The sequence below is a fragment of the Panthera leo genome, chromosome C1, assembly GCF_018350215.1.
Source record: "Panthera leo isolate Ple1 chromosome C1, P.leo_Ple1_pat1.1, whole genome shotgun sequence".
Taxonomy (NCBI): domain Eukaryota; kingdom Metazoa; phylum Chordata; class Mammalia; order Carnivora; family Felidae; genus Panthera; species Panthera leo.
Genome location: NC_056686.1, coordinates 84,002,030 through 84,019,096, shown reverse-complemented (window position 1 = coordinate 84,019,096; position 17,067 = coordinate 84,002,030). Strand labels below are relative to the sequence as shown.

Here is a 17,067-nt window from a genome sequence, read left to right as displayed (position 1 = left end):
GGGGGTAGCCGCCTCCTCTGCAGCCTGCTGGCGCCTCGAAACCCGGACCTGCCTCCGCCTCTTCCTCCAGCGACTCCATCCCTCCTCCCGCGCCTCGTCCTCCCGCCGCCCCCGCCGCCGCGCCCCCGGTGGCTGCCTCGGCGGACCCGGGAGGGGGCCCGCCGCGTCCGCCGCCCGCTCGGCTCGGCCCGGCCCGGGAGGCGTGCATGCCCCTGCTGCCCGCGGCGCTCACCAGCAGCATGCTCTATTTCCAGATGGTGATCATGGCAGGGACGGTGATGCTGGCGTACTACTTCGAGTACACCGACACGTTCACCGTGAACGTGCAGGGCTTCTTCTGCCACGACAGCGCCTACCGCAAGCCCTACCCGGGCCCGGAGGACAGCAGCGCCGTGCCCCCCGTGCTCCTCTACTCGCTGGCCGCCGGGGTCCCAGTGCTCGTGGTAAGCCCTGGGGGGCCCGCCCTCGCGTCGGACTCCCTTCTGTCGCCCCTCACCTTCGGGGTGGAGGCCCCGCTGAGGGTCGGGGCGCGGCAGCTTTGCCTTCTAAGTTCCTCTAAGTTGTGGGCAGCCCCTTCCCCAGAGGACATTCTTCTAGGGCGCGTCAGGGGTGGGTGCGAAGGAATCCCGCACCTCTCCCCACATGCCACCCCCGCACCCCCTGCTGCGGCTGCTGTATTGGGTGGCGGGGAGGAGGATGAGAGGGAAGGGGGCCGTGGGAGGTGATGGGTGGGGGGTCGAGGCTGGGGAGGAGGTGAGCCCTCGGGTTGAATTTCTACTTCCTCCACTCAGTGGCCTTGCTCCGCTGGCCGCCTGCTCTGAGATTGCCTCTGGAAGATGAGCAGCGGCGGGCCGGCGAGGAGGAGAGGGCATCAGTTGCTGGGGTGTGGAGGGGACTCCTGCTTCCTGAGTCTGGGCGCGTATTCCCGTTTTACCACCGCCTTCCCTTTCACATGAAAGTGCCAGTGGGACTAAGCTGACCAGCGAACAAATAGCTAAAAAAGAAGGTTGAAAACTGCTAAGTGGAAGGGTCCAGCAGCAGTGCTTGCTGAAAAGCAGGAGCTGTGTCCAAATTACAAGATTCATTTAAAGGCTGCTCCAGTCTAGTCTCTGGGCATCTTAAGTCCTTATCTCTGATAGCTTTGCTTAAAATGCCTTGGAGGTTTTGGGACTCTGTGTGTGTGTGTGTGTGTGTGTGTGTGTGTGTGTGTGTGTGTGTGTGTATAAGGACATACACGCATATACACACACGTATAATTATTAGAAGGATTATCACATAATAATTTACATATGTGAATATGGTGCAAAGTTATTGGTAGAACTGGTGGTGTTTCTTAAAGAAAACATGGTTCCTCTGTTACTGTCAAAGTATTGGAGGTTTCCTTCCAGTGGTACCGCTTCTCTCTCTCTCTCTCTCTCTCTCTCTTTCAACTCTCAATAGATAGCAAACAGGAAATTGGAAAATGAAGAGGACAGGGAAAAGGAAGTTTTATTTTAGTGGCTGAATGTGTACATTTTAACAATGAATCTTGAGTACATCGATGATATATCCTGGGTTTGGATATTCATGTTTGCTTTGATTTTAGGGGAAATGATTTAATATTTTTCCAAATAATGGGAGGTTCCTAACACACATAATGGAATCCCACCAAGTAACTTCTTGATAACTTCAAAGTAACTTCGTTTATCACAGGTACCATGATAGTTGATTTGCACCAGAAAGCGTTTTGTTTTGTTTTAGTGTTGTAATTTTCTAGAAATCCACCTTCATGTTTGTGTTCTCTTCCATTTGAAAAACTGAAAAAAGAAAGAAAATGTAGTCGTTGGAGGGATTCTTTCTGCTTTCTGCATTTGTTGGGTTTTCAGGCACATGTTTTCTGGGTGACTAAATAGCTCAGGGTTTTTTGTTTTTGTTTTTGTTTTTTTTTTAAGAAAAAAGCCTGTCACTTTTAGGTCACTTGTTTGGTTGCAACCATAATCAATAATGTCTGTAACGCTTCCCTTGGTAATTACTGTTCTGTGTCTTGTTTAAATGAGATAGCACTCTTCAGATCCTGACCACCCATCCTTGGTGGCAAGTGTCAGTTAGAGACAAGAACATATTGGCCCAAAGATGTTGATTATTTCCTACTAGGAGGAGAAAGGGAATTAGTCATTACTGAGTGCCTACTTTGTGCTGGGCACTGAAGAGTCATAATAGCATTTAGTCCTCAGTGCATTCCTCTCCAAATAACATTTGAGGACGCTGAGGATCAGATAATAAAATGGAAGGAGCTGAAAATAAAAATGAGAGGTGTGGTGTTTTTATGCCCATGGGACTGGCACCAAGTGTCATGGTACTTCTACTGCTTCCAGAGAGCATGTTCTCAGAAAGAGGATGAGAAGGCTGATGCGGCAGGCATGGAGAATAAAAATTGAGAGGTTTTAAAAGGGAAGATCTCACTTGATTCCCATCATATTTTGACGTTCAGTCCTTTAGTTGCAAGAGAAAGAATTTGGGGGGGTCAGTCTGAAGGGAAGGAAGTGTTGGCATTTAGAGGCTACCTTTGCTGCTGGCCCTTGTTTTCCCTTCTGCTTTTCCAAACAGTACGTTCTCATAGTAATGGCAGTCCTGCCTTTCCATTCCTCTTGAGAATACTGGCTTGGCATAGTCACTCTATGTGAAAGTGATGTTATCAATAATAATACTAGTAATGCCCATGATTTGTCGTGTTATATACCTTATACCCATTTAATATTTGCATTATCTATGAAAGCAATTATTATTCTTGTCACCTAACATTTGCAAAAACTGAGGCTTAGAAAGGTAAACTAATTGCCCAAGGACCAGGGCTAAAAATGTCATACTCAGAATTGTAACCCTACTTTGTTGAACTCCCCAGCTGGAGTCTTTTCTATTATAATATACAAATTCAGCTTACTCTTAAGTCATGCTTCTGAATAAATGCCTCAAACAGTCTCTGTCCCCATCTCTTACATTTCTTGGACTGTAGTGATGAAGCTTCTTCATATTGTATATTTTTTTACCCTTCAAACATCATTTTTAATTCTTTAGATTAATTTGAAAAGTAGCTCTCCTCACTACCACAGTCAGTGGCTTTGTTTCACACTTGCTAAATTCATTTATCTAAAAATCAAAAGCAATATGTATTTTCAGTTTTATCATTTTTATGTAGTATTGTTTTGGGGCCCAGGTTAGGAATCTAACAAATTTGGATTCAGATTCAAAGTACTTCCTGCTGCTATGTTAACTGTTGGGAACCCTACTTGCTGTGTAACCTTGAACAACTTTGTTTAATCTTGTTAAGCCTCAACTTCCTAAGTCTCAGGATTGTGCATATTAAATTAGATGTAATACATGAATGTCATCCTCTGGCCCATAGTGGATACTTCATAAGAGATAAGAGATCAGTAAATCATCGGCATTATTAATGAAGTGATAATTCAGTAAATGTTTATTGAATTCCTGTGTTTCAAGACAGAGTAGAGGTTATAACGAGAACTTCAAAAATAAACCAAACTCCTAAGGAGTTTACAGCCTAATTTGGGAAATCAAGTAAATATGCCAAGGTCATAGTATAAATCACCATAATAGAAGTGTGTAGACACACACACACACACACACACATACACACACACACACGTACACACGCCACAAAGACTTCCGGTGGTTCAGAAGAAAATAAGATCATTTTTATTTGGAGGGGTGAGGAAAGGCTTCATGAAGAAAGTGGTGGCATTTGAGATGTGACTTGAAGAAGAGTCTGGAGTGGAGTTTGAGTTGGGACATCACAGAAGCAGCTACCTGGACAGCCACTTGGTAGCAGAAAATGCAGGCTGTACTCTTGAAGCAGCAGTTGGTTTGTCTTGTTTCTCAGAGTGTTGTGTGGGGAACACAGAGGTTATATGGCTAAAGAGGAAGACTAGGGTCTCATTAGTGAGTCCTGGAATGGCAGGCTGAAAGTTTTTCTCAATCTGTTGGGAATGGACTAGGGACATTGTCTGATGGGTGGTGTTTTAAGACATTTTGGGGACAGTAAAAACGCCAAAAAAGAATTTTGAACTCTTATCTACAAGCCCATTTTGTGTTGTGAGATATTAGTTTAATTGTGTTTTCAGAAAATGCCTATAATTTGGGCTCATTTACAAAGACATATTGTATAAGCTCTTTGAAAATGTCCTGTTCAGTTTGATCTGTGTAGCATTTGCGAAAGCACCACATATGGAATTTATAGATACAAATTTAATTAGTGATCTTTGATTTTTTTCATTGATTGAAAGAACTGGTGATGACAGTGGTTTCTGCTCCCCAAATTTGGATACAGTGGCCATGAGCAGCTATTTATTGCTCCTTAGATCATTAAGCAACACGGGTGATTTGAAGGAGACCAAAGCTAGAGCGTTCTTCATAGAGCCAGAACCAAGGCAGAGAAAATCCAGCAGGGAGCAGGGTGGGTTTGAGGGTTAGGGAGCATCTCTAATTCCTATATCTGCATTCTCAGGAAACTCCCTTTGGACTCTGAGGTTCCAAGGGATATAGCTACTGCTGCTATCCCAAGGGTATTGCATCACTAAATGTAGCCGAGATACATGATGACAGAAAGGCACTCTGTATCCAGGGCTCCATCTTGTTAGATCAGAGTGCCTAAAACTTTCCCATAGACCTCTTCTCCTGTGAACCTTACCTTGAGTGTTCGCTCCCATTTCTACTGCTAGAACTCATGCCTGTGGCCTGGTGCAGGAGAAGCATGGATATGGATGTCAGACAAGTCTAGATTCTTATCTGCATTTCTCTCACTTACTATATGTGTGACCTTGGGCAAAATTTTCTTATTCATAAACTGGAGATAAAAATGCCTACCTCTTGGAAGGCAGTGCATGTAAAGGTTAAGATCACAGACTCTGGGAGTCAGACTGTTTGGGTTTGAAGCCCAGATCTGCCACTTTCCTGCTGTGTGAAGCTGAGCCAGTCTTTCTAGGCTTCAGTTTCTTCCACTGTAAAATGGAGATAATATGAGTATTGGCCTCATAGGATTATTAAGAGTATGAAATGGGTTAACATATATGTCAGAGTAGTGCCCAGCTAAATACGTGTCACCTACCATTAGTCCTCTCCAGGTTGTGATGATTAATCAAGATAATCTAAGGCACCTAGCAAAATACATTTGTTAGTGGATTCCAGGGCTGATGAAATATTAGATGTGGACAGAGGCCACCTAGCTCAGTCCACTCACCCACAAAAATTGGGGTGTCTGAATAGCAAGAATAGCAAAAATCAGAACTCTGTTATTGACCTCAAGTAATGATTCCTACCTTTGATGACTCCTCTATTTTTTCAAGTAAGCTGACACTAGCTAATATTTCCTCTGCACCAGAAACTGTGCTAGATACGTTTAATGCTCACTATTGTAGTACTTTCTTTAAACACAAGTACTGTCATTAAATCCACTTAAAAATGAGAAATAGGATCTTTAGTGGGATTATGTATCAGGCCTGTGTTAAGTTATTTAAATCCATTCATTAATTTTTACCTTCAGCTTATGAAGGATAGTGAAAAGGTTGGAGTGCCAACCAGGAGTCCCATGGTGACAGTGCCAGAATCATGGAAGCCCGTGCCTCTAGTTCTTTACCTTAACACGTTAAACAAATCGTTTAAAGATTTTTGAGTCATAGTGATTCAATACTAGAAGAGTCAACATTTTCTCAAGTCATTTATCCTCAATTTCAGCTTTTCTGGTTTGATCAGAAGCTTTGTGTTCCAGTGTAGATAATGGTTTCAGTGTGTGGTGTAGGAGATTGTTTTGTTTCCTGTGAAGCTTGAAATGTTGTGGAGAGGTGGGTGGTGGCAGAAGGGATTCAGAGATATTTCTGTTATTCTGATCTGAAGCCATCTTTCTTATCTGTGTAGCATGCACTGACACAGTGCTGCAGGCATCTGCATTTAGGTGAAACCACCCTCCAGTTCTAGACCTGGCGTATGGAGGGCTGAGGCGGCCTTATTTTTGAGGAATGTTTTTTTAAAATGGGACCTACCACTAGATTTGGGGTGCAGTGAACACAGTGAAATTGTGTATAAATACTATGTATACACATATGCACATTGTATGCAAACACACACACACGTTTTCCTAGTAAGAGGCTCCATAGCTTTATCAGATTATCAGAGATATCCAAGATTCCCTGAAAGGTGGATCCACACTTTGAGGGTTTATGAATCTGGTTAAACTCCTCCTTATGTCTCTTAGGACCTTGCTTCACTTAGATATTCTCATTCATATTCATTCATTCATATTTTCCCTCCCTCCCTGTATCCTTTTTGTCTCCCTTTTTCCACAGATCTCCTCCACTTTGCATACCGTTGAAGAGATGGTGATGCTGAGGGAAAGGCTGAAGCTGGTCTGAAAACCAGCTAGTTTTCCTCTGCTTCTCCTTCTCCTCTCTCTTCCCCTTTTCCTTCTGCCTCTCCTCCTCCCCATCCCTGTCTCCCTTTTTCTCTTCCTGTCTTCTTTGCCCCCGCCAATGCCTATCACTTGGTAATCCTGTGGTTTTTCTGAGCCAGTTACCTTATCTGAAAAATGTTGACTCTTTTCTTCCTACGAGCTGTTGTGAGTATCAAATAGGTGAGAATACACTTTGGAGACAATATGAGGAAAACATAATGTGAGTGGATTACGTGAGTTACATACCCAGTTTGTCACTGGAGATGATTACAAAACAAATATTTCCAGGGAGCAATATGGATACCATCTATTAAGTTGGCATTGTATCATATTAATTTTTAAACTTGCATCATCCCAAAAAGACGTTATTTAGAAAAGTTTTAAATGGTGATAACGCACCTACTATGTACTATGTATGCTCTTGCTTGAACTTGTATAATGAGTAAGGCATATTACTGACCTTCAAGAGTTCAGATATTATGCGTGAAGTTACAGCTTCAAGCCTTCGTTTTCTTGTCTGTGAAATTGAAGTAATGATACTTAACATGATACCTTATAAGAATTAAATATAAGCATTCAATAACTGATAGCTGCTCTTTTAGCATAAATGCTAATAGTATTTATTGATAGTGCACAGCAAAATGACATCATAATCATTTCTTTTGAATGAATGAGATAAACCATTTACTTTTCACTTTAACCCTTTCATAAAGTATATGCATTAACACATCTAGGGAGCTTAGGCAATTTACTCCAGCTGGTAAATGACACATCCAGGATCTGAATCTATTACTTTAAGTCCAGTGCTCTGCTGACTACATGCAGTTTTCCACTAATTTGATTCACAACATAAAATGGCGGCGTTCCCAGAAGGCAAGGGTGAGTTAAAACATATAGATTATATATCAATGTGCTGTTTACAGTATCAATATGTTTGTTAATGTACAACCAGATATGAAAAGGGGATGTTCAAAAACATGTTCAAAGACAAAACTTCACTGGCTTTTAGAATCAATGGAGTGACCAGTAGAACAGCTCAACATTCCCATTCATGCAAGAGACAAGTTCTGATCTCAGAGATCTTAACCTATAGTTAGGAGGATCCTTTTAACAGACTTTGGAAAATCATAAAGAATATCCTTTAGATGGAAGATATTTTAAACTATGTGAAACGGAGTTATATTTCCAGTACTATTGAAACTATTTCTCAGAATGCCAGTTGTCACTCAGCAGGCTGGTTATGTTTTTAGCCCTATTATGACAGATGTAGTTTGAAAATCTGTCAGTAAAACCACCATTTTGTTGTTGTTGTTGTTGTTGTTGTTGTTGTTATTGTTATTGCTGTGAAAAACAGAGTCCTAAAGATTTTTTCCCATCCAGGTGCGTTTAAAATTCTAAAGGCAGTGTTTTGGTGGACATTTCTCAATGAGACAACATGTGTGAGTGAGTGTGTGTGTGTGTGTGTGTGTGTAGTGAATATATATAAGAAATTCCAAGCTTATTACATACACACACACACACACACACACACACACACACACATATATATATACATGGTCTGTAATACACTTGGAATTTCTTACATGGATTAATTTTTATCTCCCTTGCTTCTAACCTATATAATGCTCCCACATCCATTCCCCCCTAAAAAAAAAAAAAACAAAACAAAAACAAAAAACAAACTTTATGGAACATTCTGCAATATCTGTTCGGACCTAGCACCACCTCTTCTGAGCAAATCTCTTGGACACCCACAGATAAAATAGGTGCATTTGCCTCTATGGTTCCTTAGCTTCTTTAACAAATTATAATATTAAAATAACCTAATATTTTTCATTATATTTGCATTATTTTTATTTATGTTTCCGTCACTAGACTTGAACATCTCAAAGTCAGGGTATTATGATCTGATTCAAGCTAATTTCATCCTACCCAATCTGTTTGGTTATTTTTGGTAGATACGGTATCCAGGCACCAACTGAAGTTTACAATGATGAGGTTATAATGACCAAATTCTGCTGAGCACGTAGTTACATAACCATTCATTAAAATAGGCAAAGTAGTCCATATGCCCTGTCCTGTAAGTTCAGTGAACTGGCAGCTTTTTATCCTTTGAGGTGTTTTAAGTGTATGAAACCCTGTATGAAAGGTTCAGCACAGACAAGGTGGAATTCTGTGCCCTGTCATGACATGCTTTATGCAGAAATCTTCCTAAACCAATGGCTGGACTCTAGATGCACTGAGAATAAGCCATTGGGATATAGGTTATAGGCCTCACTGGAGGCCTATAGTTTGTTCATTCAAGATTGGGAAACTATTTTAGTCAATCCACATAGCTTGAAAATATTCAGTTTCATCAGTAAAGAGTCTATTTTTAGCATTCATCATGTTACTTAAAAATAATTGCTTTCATCAATAAAAAATCATTTTTATATCCATAATGTTAATTAAATCAGTTATTAATTAACATACAGATAGCAAAAAGACTTGTAGCAGCCTCTTTGGATTGGGACTTTTCTGGTAAAATGCTGGTGACTTCCCAGGACTTCCTTCCTCCCTATCTTCCTCATTCCTTCTTTCCCTGAACAAATATTTGGTGGCCACCTTCCGTGTATAGTATACCTTGAAAATAAGGCTAAAAGAGTTTACTTGACTTGGCTGCAAATCCCAGAACCAGGATTAAATTTCATCTCTCCCTTCTTCAAATCTTTCAAAGCAGTATCGTGAAATAAAAGACTTATGAAATCATAGGTCAGTTAAATACAAATGTAGTCCTGACATATCTACGTAATACCAAAATAGCTTGTGGCATTTCCTCTCTAAGAGAAGCAGGATTTGTGTTGATATAACCAGAACCTCTATTCTGAGTAAATTGTGTATTGTGTTTCTCATGTGATGATCCCCCCTTTTTAAAGAGTGCTTTAAACCATGCCAGCAAAAACTGTACTTTTCTATCAAGACTTTTTATTGAGATTTCAGAGTTAGCATTTTCTCACACTGGGGTGCACAGAAGCACTTTTCACACTGAGAAGCATCTTATATTTCCAGAGATCTCATCAAAGCAGAATGCCAAGTTTTCACAGACACCAAAATTGAGCAGTCTTGGATAGAGATAGTGCACCTGGAGCTTCATCTTGTAATTTAAAATGAAGTCCTGACATTTCCAATTAAAAACCAAAACAATATCTTTGGGTTGGTGACAATGACCTCTTCCTTCACAAGTGCCTTTACAGTGTTGGGTTCGCTCAGTTACTAAACTGAATGAAGAGACTTAGTCAAAACTACGTGACAACCCTTTTGGTCTTTCACAAAGAGACCTTTGTTTCTTCTTCTTTCTGGCTCCTAATCACATGATGATTTGGGGTCCCCTTTTTATTTCTCCTGGGACTAAGTCTAGAATACAGATACAGGAATCCAGTAGACACTTTATTCAAGCCACACTATCAGGTTCTTTCTGCCATTCTATTTTTGGAAAAGATTTGTGAATCCAGTGTTAGGAGATGCTTCTTTGTAGCTGGAATATTTTAGTCATGAAAACAGCCTTAGAGATCATGTAGTTTGATCTCTTAATTTTCAAATGAATGGCCAGATAAATTAAGTGACTTGCCCTAGGCCATACAACTAATGAGGAATTACACAAATAGCTGTCATATTGGTATATGTCAGGCATTGCTGTAAGTACTTTACATGTATTAACTAATTTAATCCTCACGTCATTGGAGATAGACACTCTTGTTATCTCAGTTTGCAGATGAGGACACTGAGGCACAAAAAGATTAAGCAACTAAGCCCGTGACCCCCCAGTAAGGAACTGGCATAACTCAGCAGAATGGCAGATATGTGTTTTTAACATAGGGATGGTCCTTGTCCCCTTACCTTTTTTTTTTTTTTTTTTTTTTTTTTTTTTTGCCATCTCTTGGTGGGGCTAAGTCCATCTGCAAGTAATCGCTTTGCAGAGCAGTATCAGTTGGGAGAGAGAAATTAAGGGTATGTGATTATTACAGTAGCTTTCTCTTTGTGGCTTTAAACTGTTGACTGAAAAGATTTCACTGAATATTATAGTTAGAGTTGACGTAGTCTGCGATAGTGAAGAGGTGTTGTAATAGATAAGGAAAAGAGTGCTTAGTTCTCAAATCATTTGGTTCTATGATGTCTTCTTTTGTGCTCCTAACATCAAATCTTTTCAGACAAAAAGTAAAACTACACTTGAAGCCTGCTACAAGTAGATGTAACAGAAACCTACCCATTTTTGAGAGCTTGTTTGGAGGTTCAAGCAGGGGAGCACAGCTACTCATATACCCTTGACTGAAGAAGGGTCCTCCTCTATCGGGGAAGGTTGTCCTCTTCGACTGAGTGAGCTTCTAGAGGGACACACGTGGAGCAGTGAGGGAGGAAGGGGACACCCGCCTAGCCAGCCAGATCAGCTGAATCAACCCTGGCGATCAATGGGGTGACAGATGTCACAGCCAGATCGCCCTCACATCCGAAACCTACACGTTTTTGATGCACAGATTCCAAATTCTTATTGTGTGATTTTAACATAACACAATATAATGTAATTATAACACTAAATGTAATTAACATATAGCATATCTACTGCACTCAAGGCAGAGTCATTACGTTAAGTTAGGCAACTAGTTAGAGGCATGGAAGAAATACTCAGTGATGTGTGTGTGTATGTATGTATGTATATACATTTATTTTATAAAATTAAGTATATATATTTCAAGGAAGAACATAGACTTTATATATTTATATATATTGAAGTCCTTTTTCTTTGAAGGGACTTAGAAATACTCCTAAAATGATTGTAGAAATTTTGGGTCCGATCCTGTACTGCCATTTTCTGCGAAACAGCAGTGACTTAAGAAATCAGTTCTCTGCTGTGCTTTATGATATTTTCCCTGCTCTTCATTCCCATTTGCTTAAATACTTCCGAGCCTTTACTTTGGGTGACTCAAATCCCACTTTTTTCATGACTCTTCCTTTGATGCCTTCTTATCAATAGGGATCTACCTTTCTTTTAAAATCCTTTTTGAATCATAGTCTGTCCTCTTACATCTTCCCATAAAAGTGTAGTTGCAGGTGTGGGATGGGGCGCTGCAGAGAAAGCAAAATGAAATAAAAGGAACAGTAGCAATAATGAATGTATTACTGTATGGAAAGAGTGAATGCTATTGGTCGGATTGGTAATAAATTTTGTGTATGCAGGTTTTATGATGATCTGAAATTAAAATGAATGAAAGAAGAAACAAAGAAAGAAAGAAAGAAAGAGAAAAAGAAAAGAAAGAAGGAAGGAAAGAAAAGAGAGAAAGAGGGAAGAAGGGAGGGAGGGAGACTCACTGGCCTGATAGGCTATGGCCTTTGCTCCTAACTTTGCTGCTTACTGACCTTGAGACCTTGAGAAACTCAAGTAGCTCTCCAACCTCTGTATCATTAGATATCTGGTGTGGAAGGGTTTGAACTCCACCTGGGGCAGGAGACCGACTGACTCATGGCTCCTCAGATAGCCTTTTATGTGTATGAAACAAGTGTCACTAGAACACTTTACCTTACAATGCAATAAAGTCTGTTTCTCTGAGTTGTCTGCTCACAGCCGTCTCAACATTTGAAGCCATATAGAAAAACCTAGATGTTCTCCCAATGTATGATGTTATTTTTCACTTTTTTTGACTCTTGTTTTTTTGAGACTTACGAGTTTTCGTCTTCATATGGCATTGATTTGAGTCCATTTTGCCATTCTGGCTCTCACATTTGATCTCACTGGAGATGTGCTATTTTTAAGGCATGGCACCGGCCCTGAATGATGAATTTCAGGTGTACTTTCACCCCTGGCAAATACACCAGAAGTTCTGCATAGTGTTTTCTTTAATGCATTAGCCTTGGGGTCAGTATAAAGTCTCCTCGTAGTCAATCATCTCATCTGTAAAGGGAGTAAGTTAAACTTTTCTTCAAGTAGACAAAAACACTGCATGATGATGTACACTGTCTCCCTCCCATGACCACAGCAGACATTGTTAAAGTTTATGGCATTTTCTTTCCAGTTGAGACTGACCTGGGTTTCAGTCCTTGAAGTAGAATTCCAGGCAACATCTTCTAATTGGATTTGCTGTCTTGCAATCAGAAGATTACTAAAATGCTTCCAATTGCATGTAGCATACACAATGTAGTGTACTACATAGGTATGTATTATAATTATACATACATATTTTGGCCATCAAAAAATTATAAATTCCTATAGATCTGCATATACGTCTTGTATATTTTTGCCTCTTGCTCATCACATAGTGCCTAACATAATGCCTTTCAAATGGTAGATATAAGTATTAATGTATTTTAAGAGAACAGAATTGGAGAAGCAGGAATTAAAATTATTTGCGGTAACCATTCACAGATAGTTAGGCTATAAAGTTGAAATTATTTCTCTAAAACCCAAGTCTTAATATTTAATTTACTTACCAGTCATCTCTGATTTCAGATATTTTCCCCATGTACACTCATTTTAAAAAATTTAATCAAAGTTATATAAAATATAGTCCAAACTATTTACTTCAAATGAAGAATATATCAAACACTTATTATTTTGTTTTAAAAATCTTTAACGTCATTGTATTTTGCTTTTGTAACCACCATTTCAGTCTTTCATTGTCCATAGCACATACTTGTATAACTTTAAATTGTCACTATGTAAGCATTTATGTAGTATATGTTCTTTCTTCAGCAGGTGTGACACATTCTATATTTCATTATGTTCCCCCTTCCTGCCTTTTTTTAAGAATGAATTGGTGGATTTAAAGAGCACATCATCTTCCATTCTGTTTTGTAAATCAACGACCAATACATTTTACATAGGAAATTTGTCTATATGGTAAATTACAAAACTATTTTTGATATTCTCGTGTAGGATTCAGCTAGCTGGCAGAGTTTCTAGTGAGATAAGTCATGATTTTATTGTCACTTAGATCTCTGAATCATACTCTGTACATTTTCATTAGTAATCATAAATTAAGAGTTGAAAGATTTGACTCAATACATGGAACTATTTTTGAGAAGAGTTTATTTCCTTAGAGAGTGATAAAAATTAGTGGTACTTTAGAAAATGACATTAATGAGTAAAGAACGATTTAATGCTGCTTGGGCAGGCAAATCACTTACAACTTCAATTAACTTCAGAAGGAAGCGGGAAAATGAAATTAGGATTTTATTGTTTATGGATACTTTTCGTTGAAATTTGGGATTTTCCAATTAGCCAATGGGTGCAAATGACATAGCCTGCAAGCAATCACATTAAAGCACAATGACCTGGCATTCAGTAATTCATTCCTTCATTTATCCATTAAAAAAACATTTACTGAGTTCTCCCTGGACAAGGCTTTGTGTATGTAATGGGTGCTACGTATTCAAAGATGGCGGAAAGGATCCCTGTCCTCAAAGAAATCAAAGTTCAATGTCAGTGAAGAGTGAAAATATACTAATCCTAAAAACTGGCAGTGAGCCTGGGGGTGGAAGATAGAAGGAAGGATGAGAGACATCTGAGAGGAAGTGACGGTTAGCTAGTCAGGGAAGTGAGAGAAAGGCAAGAGCATACATATACAAAGTCATTTAGACTGGAGAAACCTTCCCAGGTTGAAGGAACTCCAAGAATGTCTGGAATGGAAAGGTGTGTAGTACAGAAGTAATTAGGCTCTTAACATAAGGATGCTTAGTAGAAAATACATTACAATAATTCTCAGAGACTCCCTTACCAGCCTGAAGAGGTAAACCTTTGACACACATTCTAACTCTAAGCCTCACTTTTGCTACCTGCAAAATGAGACATCTAAATCTGCCTGTCTTACAAATAATTCTACTTCTGTGACTGATTTTAATTTAGGAAAAAACATTAGACTATTGTTTTAGAGTTTTAAGGAATCTAGGGAAATATTCCTCACATCAATCTTGGCTATCAAGTGTGTTCCAGAGGGCTTACGTTTCCCTACTTTAAAATAAAAATACTGCTGTGAAATAAATTAAAAAAATTTTTTTAATGTTTATTTATTTTTGAAGGAGAGAGAGACAGAGTGTGAGTAGGGGAGGGGCAGAGAGAGAGGAACACACAGAATCTGAAGGAGGCTCCAGGCTCTGAGCTGTCAGCACAGAGCCTGACTTAGGGCTCGAACCCACAAACTGCGAGATCATGACCTGAGCTGAAGTCGGACATTTAACTGACTGAGCCACCCAGGTACCCCAATAAATTTTTAATTAGTTACTAAGATTGCCCCTCTGACACACATAGTACATGACTTTAAATCATTATATGCAACATGGACAATGGTGAAAGATCGACAATTAGTACAATTATGAAAGCTTATGTTGATATGCACAATCAAAATTTAAAATGGCAAGGATATTTTTGTTGCTATTGCTATGTTTTGCTTCCATAATAGGACATCTTGACTTGCATTTTCTAAGTTACATAGCAGGTGTGCTTACCTATGTAGTAAATATCTTTAATTTACTAATTTTAAATTGGAAGTTGAAGTGAAATATATGCATCTATATGTTGCTCTAGAAATTTGAGGGCATGATATTCTGGTTCTTTTAGAAAGCATGGATTAAAATTTATGTGAAACCGCACAATACTATTCTTGGTAGGTGAAATTCATATTTTCCAGTTTATGGTATTAAGGATTAAATGTTCTTGGTTTTCTTGCAAGATGCTCTATCCTTCTAAATTTAGTCATCTAATTAAGATTTCCATTCATGGGAAGTGACTTTAAAGAGCACATAAGACAGGCTTTTATACAAACAAGCTTTGATTGGATTAATTGGATTTGCATAAATTTTATGATGTGAATGTGCTAGTGTCTTGGCTTCATTCACTTAGAAGGGATAACTTAAAGGAATTGGAAAGAGGAAACACATTAAAGGTTGCAAAGGAAGCATGTAAAAGCAGTCAGGTTAATGGCATGGCAAGAATAAACCATAAGGAGCTAAAGCAGCCCAAGCTTTAGCAATATAGAAACTGGCCAAGCCTAGAAAAGCTGAGCAGCAGGAAAAAGAGGTGGGAGATTCAGACAGACCACAAAATTTGGCTGTTTTTATTTTTATTTTTTTGTTTTTGTTTTTTGTTTTCTCGTCAGAAGATGGGTAGGCCTTGCACCTGACATGGGTTTGATTACAGGGACTAGGGACTGTTGGTGCATTTAGGACTGAGAAGGCCAAGGCAAGGATGGCAGCTTGGACTGTGGGCAGTCAGGCTTCTGGGAAGTAGGTCTAATAGAGGGTCACTTGGTCATCAGAGACCAGTGCTGCCCCAGGGTTACAGAAGAGATGGCAGCCTAGAACTGGGACACTGAAAAGTAGGGCAGAGCAGGGCCGAATAGAGGAGGCAAAGACGTGGTGAGGCCTCATGTGAAGGCACATGAGTGAGACAGGGCAGGCTGGTCAGAATAAGCAAGTCCGGGGGACCGAGAGACAGAACAGGGTGGTGAGATGAGGCTCCAGGCCACACAGTCTACAATGCTAAGGCTTGGCAGCCCACATCAGGATCACCAACAGCTCAGATCAGGATCCCTTCACAGCAGGCAGTAATCAGAGCTCAGAAACCAGTTCTGAGCAGAGTCTAACAACAGATATGGGGTAATAGAATTAAGAGAGCCTTAGTGTAGAACTAAACTTTGGACCTTACAGCTGCGAGTGCAGAAGTGATCTGCAGATCGTTCATTCTGGTATTCATGCATTCATTAATAATAATGTAAATCAACAGTAGCAACAACATGACCCCTTACATTTGTGTAAAGCTCTGTCATCCACAGGATGGCTCACAATAATCATGCAAGATGGTTATAATCACTTAGAGATGATAAAACCCAGGCTCAGAAAAATTAGATTTGCTCACAGTCCTGCAGCCAGACAGTAGCACAGCTTAGAATAGAGCCTGTTCCTGGTGTTTTCAACCTTTGTAAAGTACATTGCAGTAAATAAAGAAAAGGGCAACAAGTGTGAAGATAATGAGAAGGGCTCTTCTAACCTCAGGAAGTTTACAGTCCAGTCAAGGATCCATGCTCTTGTGGAAGTAACTTTAACATTTCAAAAACTCCTTCCAGGACTAGGAGAGTGCCCGAGATTTAGGAGGCACTCAGTCACTGTTTAATGTATTAATGAATATCTAGAGAAGTGTTGTGGTACCCTACTGAAGAGAAGAATCAGTTTGGACTTAGGCCATAGAGAAGGCTTCTCTGAGAACATGGCATTTTAGCTATTCACTGACAGGATGCTTCCTTGAGAGGCAGGTGTGTTTGGATTTGGTTGGAAAGGGCAGAAAACTAATATTTATTGAGGTAGATTTAGATTCAGACATTACCTGGGTTTGGGTCCTGGATCTCCTACTAATTTGTATAACACAGGACCAGTTGCTTGACCTCATTGATTCTCAGCTTTCTTTTAGTAGGTGCTCATGGTATAAAAGCTAGTGCTTTTGCGCATGGTAATTTTGGGAGAAGCTAATTTAATTTTCACAACAGTTCTATCATTTTGCATTATTATCATGCTTTTGCAAAAAGAAGAAACTGAGATTCAAAAAACCTTAAGTGATTTGCATTAAAGTTACGTAATTTGAAACCAGAAAGTCTTCCTGGTTCCAAAAC

General features: G+C 39.7%; 1 protein-coding gene across 1 annotated transcript in view; it reads left to right on the top strand.

Annotated features, from left to right (window-relative positions):
• The first annotated feature begins 206 nt into the window (after positions 1–206).
• Positions 207–17,067, top strand: part of PLPPR5 (phospholipid phosphatase related 5) — a 122,909-nt gene continuing 106,048 nt past the window's right edge. The window contains exon 1 of the mRNA XM_042953007.1: positions 207–443. Coding sequence (XP_042808941.1) covers positions 207–443 — 237 coding nt within the window. The remainder of the gene's footprint in view (positions 444–17,067) is intronic.